The 9,284-nt window shown below is 43.0% G+C and overlaps 1 protein-coding gene across 1 annotated transcript in view; it reads left to right on the top strand.

Moving 5' to 3' along the window:
- Positions 1-9,284, top strand: part of rbks (ribokinase) — an 81,313-nt gene that overhangs the window by 59,004 nt on the left and 13,025 nt on the right. The window contains 2 exon segments of the mRNA XM_024135971.2: positions 1,899-1,990; positions 8,857-9,051. Coding sequence (XP_023991739.1) covers positions 1,899-1,990; positions 8,857-9,051 — 287 coding nt within the window.

Here is a 9,284-nt window from a genome sequence, read left to right as displayed (position 1 = left end):
GGGCCTCAAGATAGTGCGGGGGGGGGGGGGGTAAGAGGAAGAGGGTGATAGCGCTGTCCTTACACCTCAACTGGCTGCGCCTCTTTAGTTTACACTGCATTAGATGCATATAAACAGAAAAAGAGAGAGAGATAGACGAAGGAAGAGTGACATGAGAGAGTGGGAGGAATTAGAGAACAAGTAGCCAGGGTACAGTATTTGAGAGAGAGATTCAGAGCGAGATGAAGTCTAGAAAGAGGAGATGCAATAAAGAGAGAGGGGGATAAAGACTGGTGGAGAGAATGGAGAAGAAGTGAGCTGAGAGAGTTTACAGAGAGAGGGATGAGGGTCAATTGAAACTAGCTGTGAAAGTGAAGAGGGGGCAGATATTGAGAGAGCTAGAGGAAAGAGAGGGTTTTATTTGAAATGTTATCATATCAGAAACCTCTTTTCTCTCTTGGAAAGTGGAAGGAAGGTGTGATCTGTGTCATCCAAACAGAGGTTGTGTAAGCTGAGTTTGACGTGTTGTCTGCGTGTGTGTACGCGTGTGTGTGACGCACTGTTTCCACTTTTACTCGAAAGAGGCCCTAGCATCCACCTCAAAGCGCCAGGTGGCCAAAGCCCTGCGCAAACCCACGCAGCTGCTCACTTACACACGCCCACACACACACACACACACGTGCACACACACAAACCAGGGTTTTATTTCACAGATGCAGGAATACACAATGGCTTTAGCTTAAATAAAATCAGAGATAAAATCAGTCACATACAGTTGAAGTCGGAAGTTTACATACACTTAGGTTGGAGTCATTAAAACTTGTTTTTCAACCACCCATGTTGTCCAAAAAGGTAACATTTTGAATCATCTGTCCATAGAGATTATTTCAGGAGTCTTGATGGTCATCCAGGTGCTTCTATGTGCTTTTTGGCAAACGTGAGTTATATTTTTTGGACAACATGGGTCCTGTTATGTCTGGGAAAAACCAGACACTGCATTCCACAGTAAGAACCTCATACCAACGGTCAAGCATGGTGATGGTAGTGTGATGGTTTGGGGATGCTTTGCTGCCTCACGACCTGGACGACTTGCCATCATTGAAGGAATCATGAATTCTGCTCTGTATCAGAGCATTTAAAGGAGTGTCCACCTGCGTCAGAAAAATACCTGTGATGTCATTTTTGGGGAAAGAGCAGTGTTTTGTACATCACCTGTAATGTATATAATCTGAAGATGTATATTTGTATCGTATGTTAATAATATGTTATAATTATGACAGTAAATTATATCAATATTATATATAAATATTACTAAGCTATTATTTAATAGCTTAAGCATATATATTGTTACTTACTATTTATATTGATGCAAACTCAGATTAAACTGAGTGTGATTCACATAAGGTATAGGAAATTTCCCTTGCAAGGAACATGCTAAACTTGTAGACTGATTTGTAAAAGGGAGTTTTGATTTATTGTCTTTTAGCAAACAGAAAAAAAATACCGTATGGTCTCTGACTTAGGAATAACCAGACAAATATATGTTTCCCAAAGTCATCATAGAAAAAATAAGTATTTACTCGAGTATGTAAATCTTTGTTATCTGAAGTCTTTACAACTCAGGAAAGGGGCCCAGTTTCCAGATGACCAAGTTATGTCAATATCTGATATTTGTGCGTTGTGTGAATCGTTGGTAAGCTTATTTTCTCGACCAACATGTAGATTCCATAACACGAGCGTGTTCTCTAATCGCTGCATTTATCTCACTCACGTCAATTGAAATTGTTCGAAATTAGTTGTTCCAGCAGCTCTGTAGTGAAATGAGAGCTTACGAGCTCTCTCGTAGCAGTTTACAGCTGATATGTACTTCTTACCATTTGAATGTGTGTCAATTTAGATAGTTTCCCTTGTTCTTACAGTGAAGACCATTTTCAACCAGCGCCAGCCATTCCAGACCTGGATTCCCGAATTCTATAGACAATCCGATGTGTTCTGCTGTAACGAATCCGAGGTGAGAAAGATAGACAATATGAAGCAAGACACACACACACACACACAGCACACACACCACACACACACACAACACACACATACACACACACACACACACTTAATATATTTCAGCCACCTATGTGCTTGAGGCGCTGTAGCAAGCACTGAAGCCTGCAGTTAAAAAACAAGCCTAGCCCCCCCTTACTCCCTCTTTGCACACCATTGTGATTGTATTCTCAGGGTTACCGGCCCTGTACATCAATAGACTAGCAGCTGCCTCAGAAGTAAGTAACCCCTTCTGGCTTGAATAGAAAAGATATTCCTTCCCTCCCTCCCTCCATTAGGTAAAGGGTGTTATGGATGCCAGCCTTAGCCTCACACCTCCCACTATCGAAAATGAACAGATGGGGATTGGGATTGATGGGAAACATAGTTAGAAACAACAACAGGGCAGAGATATGTTAAAAGAAGTGAGCCAGGTTCACCCCTGGGTAAACACAGAGGTGAGTTTGCACCAGAAATGTCTCTTAAGAGAGACTTTGATGGGTCGGGGGGCAGGGGGTGGCTTTCCAGGTGGGGACTTGAAAGCAAGAGTTGAAGATGGAGCCGACGTACTTGTATTTTCTCTTGTAAGTTTGAGTGTAAGACACACACACACACACACACTTCTGCTTTCACCCTCTCAACCGCTGCTCATGTTTCAGTCACCCGGCAGTGAAATGTTTCACCCCCCCCCCAGAGCACGCAAATGCACCCAAAACAACAGATCCTCTGGGCTTCTCCGATGAGGAAGAAGACAGACAGCTTTTTTTCTTATTTGGTAGCTGGCCAGAATAGGGTGGCACCAGGGACTATGAGCACCGATAATACGTGGGTAGTTTATTTTTTCAACTGTCAAGGTATTGTTGGCTTGGAAGCTTCATAGAGGATGAATTGAAAGCCTCCGTTTGTGTTTGGTGTCCTGACCCCCCCCCACATCACACAACAACACAGAGAAGTGAGCTAGCTGAGATCATTGTCTGGGCAGGTGTGGAGGGTTGACAGACAAGATGGACACCCACTCCTCATCTTAAACCCGTACGTTTTTGTGTGTGTAGTCTCCCAGTGCCATGCAGAACCTAGAGGGGGGCTGAAGGATGTCAAAGTGCAGGCACTATTTGATCCACAGCTCACATAGCATGTTGACATGTTTGTAGTGATGGGACTTAGCACCGCTGTCCACACTGACTAGCTGCTATATAAATCAAATTGTATTTGACACATGCTTGGTAAATAACAGGTGTAGACTAACAGTGAAATGGTTACTTACGGGCCCTTTTTAATTATTTTAAACAACGCAGAGATAGAATAATAGAAAGATAACACCAGTAATAGAGTTGCTGGATAGGTAGGGGAGAGTCAGGTAAGTCGCGCCAAAGGGTTTGTTGAGTCACCGCTTGTTTCTAGGAAACTATACACAAATGTGTCCCTATGCTTACCCGGTCCCAAAAGACGCAAGGTCCTCATAAGAGTCTTCAGCTAAGTATACCCTGACTGGGCAAAATTGGTGAAGATTGTGTTGATTATCCCTGTTTCCAGTATTCCCGCCGAAAGGGGATTCGTTCTCCAAAACTTAGTAAAGACGGCCTCAAGATCGTGCCTTCTTGAGGACAAAGTAACAAGGCTGATACTCCAAGGAGTAGCTTTTTTTGACTTCCCAACAGCAGCGACTCACTTTGAACAGGCTAGGGGCCGCCGCAAACACAAGTAATTAGAGGCTAATTATTGTGTTCTTCAGGCCCAGTCCTAGCAATTCTTCTGCCGCCCCTGTGTCCTGTATAGTATAAAGATTTGGAATGGATTGATAGACTAGACTAGAATAATGATGTGTATCATGTGCAATTGATGTATTTCAGTTTAGCTTATTCAGTAGCACTTGGAAACAAAACATTGTTGACAAGTTTTCACATCAGAGTTACAATGTTGCAATCACTAGGCAGCAAACTGCATATACAGTGGCAAGAAAAAGTATGTGAACCCTTTGGAAATACCTGGATTTTTGCATAAATTGGTCATGAAATTTGATCTGATCTTCATCTAAGTCACAACAACAAACAAACACAGTCTGCTTAAACTAATAACACACAAACAATGATATGTTTTCATGTCTTTATTGAACACACCGTGTTAACATTCACAGTGCAGGGGGGAAAAGTATGTGAGCCCTTGGATTTAATAACTGGTTAACCCTCCTTTGGCAGCAATCACCTTAACCGAACATTTTCCGTTGCGGATCAGACCTGCACAATGGTCAGGAGGAATTTTGGACCATTCCTCTTCACAAAACCGTTTCAGTTTCAGCAATATTCTTGGGATGTCTGGTGTGAACTGCTCTCTTGAGGTCATGCCACAGCATCTCAATCAGGTTGAGGTCAGGACTCTGACTGGGCCACTCCAGAAGGCGTATTTTCTTCTGTTGATGCCATTCTGTTGTTGATTTACTTCTGTGTTTTGGGTCGTTGTCCTGTTGCATCACCCAACTTCTGTTGAGCTTCAATTGGCGGACAGATAGCCTAACAGTCTCCTGCAAAATGTCTTGGTAAACTTGGGAATTCATTTTTCTGTTGATGATAGCAAGCTGTCCAGGCCCTGAGGCAGCAAAGCAGCCCCAAACCATGACGCTCCCTCCACCATACTTTACAGTTGGGATGAGGTTTTGATGTTGGTGTGCTGTGCCTTTCTTTCTCCAGACATAGTGTTGTGTGTTCCTTCCAAACAACTCAGCTGTAGTTTCCTCTGTCCACAGAATATTTTGGAACATCCAGGTGCACTTTTGCAAACTTCAGACATGCAGCAATGGTTTTTTTTGGACAGCAGTGGCTTCTTCTGTAGTGTCCTCCCATGAGCACCATTCTTGTTTAGTGTTTTACGTATCGTCAACAGAGAAGTTAGCATGTTCCAGAGATTTCTGTAAGTCTTTAGCTGACACTCTAGGATTCTTCTTAACCTCTTTGAGCATTCTGCGCTGTGCTCTTGCGGTCGTCTTTGCAGGACGGCCACTCCTAGGGAGAGTAGCAACAGTGCTGAACTTTCTCCATTTATAGACAATTTGTCTTACCGTGGACTGATGAACATCGAGGCTTTTAGAGATACCTTTGTAACCCATTCCAGCTTTATGCAAGTCAACAATTCTTAATCTTAGGTCTTCTGTGATCTATTTTGTCTGAGGCATGGTACAAAACTCAAATTTTGTGGGGGGGTTTTTATAGGGCAAGGCAGCTCTAACCAATGTCTCATTGATTGGACTCCAGGTTAGCTGACCCCTGACTCCAATTAGCTTTTGGATAAGTCATTAGCCTAGGGGTTCATATACTTTTCCCAACCTACACTGTTAATGTTTAAATGATGTATTCAATATAGACAACAAAAATACAATAGTTTGTGTGTTATTATGTTTGTCTATTGTTGTAAGATAGATGAAGATCAGTTCAAATTTGATGACCAATATATGCAGAAATTAAGGTAATTCCAAAGGGTTCACATACTTTTTCTTGCCACTGTAGTAGGAAACAGAGTTGTTATCAACAAGCCACATATATCACACATGACGAGTCACAACCCCAAGAAAATTCAAATGACAATAAACAACATTAACTTCATTCGGTAAAACTGTAAAACGTTTGATATCGTTTGAGCTTTTGAAACAAGTGCTTTCATAAATGCATGGTGCGGGCCTCGTTTCACAGGAGCATCGTAAAATAAGCTATCTCTCAAGGAACCAACCTTAACAAATTTCATTTATTTACATATCGAATTTGATTGTCCAACATCAGTTTTATAAGTTCTTCATTTTGTGGCCGCCTCGAGTGTCCTCTTTCCACTGCTGTGGTGCTGAATTGCAGCAGGAGTGGGGCGGGGCGGCCCGGTCATGGCTAGAAGAGATCCAGCTTTCTTTTTTTTTGCGAACCCTAACCCTTTTCCTAACCTTAACTAACTTCTCCTAACCTGTACATTAATTCTTCTAACCTGCTGCATAAGTTCTCCAAACCCATTACGAAAAGTCAAATCTGATGTTAATTTGACAAAAGCTGGATCCCGGCCATGGTGTTCGTAGACAGCCATGTGTTTGTTATTTATTAGGCCTAATTAAAATGTTCATGCCTAGGCTAAATTAAAGAGGCCTAGATTGTATTTGAAAACAGCAGTGTTTTGTTGTTTATTCATTCATTCACATTTTCATAGAAATTGTGTATAGGACAGGTCGTTATACTAATATAAGTTGTGTTTTATTACTGTGTAGGCGACTTGTTATTCTAGGCTAAATGTTATTTCCTTTCTTTTAAATTATATTCATTTATGATTTATAGCAGGGATGAAGACGCGACGGGCAATGTTTTGCTTTTCAATAAAACCTATCATGTTGGTATAAGAACATTGTTCTAATTTATTGTATTACAACTTCACAGACTTTCTATTTTGCACTTGTAACATAAAAGTAACATGTAAAAATCCCCATAAAAATATGTCAATTCAAGCTAGAGATATCAGCTGCGTCTCAATCCACTGTATCCGCCTGTGTCGGCCTTCTGCATCTGCGATGGAGGTTGCCGAGCTACAGCAGTGTTTGTCAGACAGAGACATCCCGGAAATCGGTCTTCTCATGAAAACGTCTATAGTGTCCGAACAGTTTGGCCTACACTATTATGACCACTCTATGGAAAGGGAAGACTCTCACGAACACAATGGTGTTCTTCGTTTTGCTTTACGACGGGACCGTTTTGCTCTACGACGGGTTTCCTTCAGATGGGACTCGTCTGAAGGTCACCCATAGAAACAAATGGAAGTATGGAGATAGTTGTGCCAACAACAACAACAACAGGTTAAATATGTGTCCAAAAAAGCTAAAATATTTCCTGACCTTTCTTATAAACTAAAAAAAAGAAAAGTCCCTTTTTCAGGACCCTGTCTTTCAAAGATAATTCGTAAAAATCCAAATAACTTCACAGATCTTCATTGTAAAGGTTTTAAACACTGTTTCCCATGCTTGTTCAATGAACCATAAACAATTAATGAACATGCACCTGTGGAACGGTCGTTAAGACACTAACAGCTTACAGARGGTAGGCAATTAAGGTCACAGTTATGAAAACTTAGGACACTAAAGAGGCCTTTCTACTGACTCTGAAAAACACAAAAAGAAAGATGCCCAGGGTCCCTGCTCATTTGCGTGAACGTGCCTTAGGAATGCTGCAAGGAGGCATGGGAACTGCAGATGTGGCCAGGGCAAGAAATTGCAATATCCGTACTGTGAGATGCCTAAGACAGGATGGACAGCTGATCATCCTCGCAGTGGCAGACCACGTGTAACAACACCTGCACAGGATCGGTACATCCGAACATCATACCTGCGGGACAGGTACAGGATGGCAACAACAACTGCCCGAGTTACACCAGGAACGCACAATTCCTCCATCAGTGCTCAGACTGTCCGCAATAGGCTGAGAGAGACTGGACTGAGGGCTTGTAGGCCTGTTGTAAGGCAGGTCCTCAACAGACATCACCGGCAACATGTCGCCTATGGGCACAAACCCACCGTCGCTGGACCAGACAGGACTCGCGAAAAGTGCTCTTCACTGACGAGTCGCAGTTTTGTCTCACCAGGGGTGATGGTCGGATTCGCGTTTATCATCGAAGGAATGAGCGTTATACCGAAGGAATGAGCGTTATACCGAGGCCTGTACTCTGGAGCAGGATCGATTTGGAGGTGGAGGGTCCGTCATGGTCTGGGGCGGTGTGTCACAGCATCATCGGACTGTGCTTGTTGTCATTGCAGGCAATCTCAACGCTGTGCGTTACAGGGGAGACATCCTCCTCCCTCATGTGGTACCCTTCCTGCAGGCTCATCCTGACATGACCCTCCAGCATGACAATGCCACCAGCCATACTGCTCGTTCTGTGCGTGATTTCCTGCAAGACAGTAATGTCAGTGTTCTGCCATGGCCAGCGAAGAACCCAAATCTCAATCCCATTGACAAGTCTGGGACCTGTTGGATCAGAGGGTGAGGGCTAGGGACATTCCGCCCAGAAATGTCCGGGAACTTGCAGGTGCCTTGTTGGAAGAGTGGAGTAACATCTCACAGCAAGAACTGGCAAATCTGGTGCAGTCCATGAGGAGGAGTACTGCAGTACTTAATGCAGCTGGTGGCCACACCAGGTACTGACTGTTACTTTTGATTTTGACCCCCCTCAGGGACACATTCCATTTCTGTTAGTCACATGTCTGTGGAACTTGTTGAGTTTGTCTCAGTTGTTGAATCTTGTTATGTTCATACAAATATTTACACATGTTAAGTTTGCTGAAAATAAATGCAGTTGACAGTGAAAGGATATTTCTTTTTTTGCTGAGTTTATATCCTCGATATAGGACTGACACTTTAAAACTTTATTTCAGAAGCATTTTTTTGGGCTATTTATGAATGTTATTAAACGTGTTTCTATGGGCTATAGTAGTAAAGGCCATATTCAATATTTTATCCCCCAAAAATAATGTATACCTAAATGGGTCCTAAAATTTCCAATCAAATATCGAAATGATCCATGGTATGACCATCTTAAACAGTTCCATATATTAGCTTATCCCCCCCCAATAGAAGTTTCCATCAGATCAGTGACTGAGAAGAATGTCAAACTAAACTAATAGGGATCTATAAAGTGATTTTGCAAAGTGCCTCCATTGCAAGAACTCAACTTACCCCTCACCAATGTGCCGCACCCTCCTGGGCGATGCACACCCACACACTCAACATACATAGATTTTCACTTTGAGGTGGGCCAGTAGTCTGAAGGTTGCTGGCTCAAATCCCAGACCACACAATCTCTAACACATCTCCCTGGTGGTCTCCACAGGCAGAGCTGCTGACGGGGGTGGCCGTGGCGAGTATAGAGGATGCTGGCCGGGCCGGACAGGAGCTGCTGAGGCGAGGCTGCAGCTCGGTCATCATCACCCTGGGCTCCCGGGGCTGCGTTGTGCTGTCGGCACAGGAGCCCTCGTCCCCATCACACCACGTCCCCACCAAGCCGGTGACAACGGTGGATACCACGGTAATAATATCCCTAGGGTCTTAATATCACAGTTTCTCAAGCCTGCATGTCAAAGTGTAGGCATATTGGCTATAGTTAAATGAGGGAGGCGCCAGAAAATGTAGCTAAACTCTAATGAGACTTAAATACACTGAACAAAAATATAAACGCTACATGTGAAGTGTTGGTCCCATGTTTAATGAGCTGAAATAAAAGATCGCAGACATTTTCCGTATGCACAAAAAGCTTTTCTC

The sequence above is a fragment of the Salvelinus sp. IW2-2015 genome, unplaced genomic scaffold (assembly GCF_002910315.2).
Source record: "Salvelinus sp. IW2-2015 unplaced genomic scaffold, ASM291031v2 Un_scaffold702, whole genome shotgun sequence".
Taxonomy (NCBI): Eukaryota; Metazoa; Chordata; class Actinopteri; order Salmoniformes; family Salmonidae; genus Salvelinus; species Salvelinus sp. IW2-2015.
This window is presented reverse-complemented; position numbering and strand designations above follow the sequence as displayed.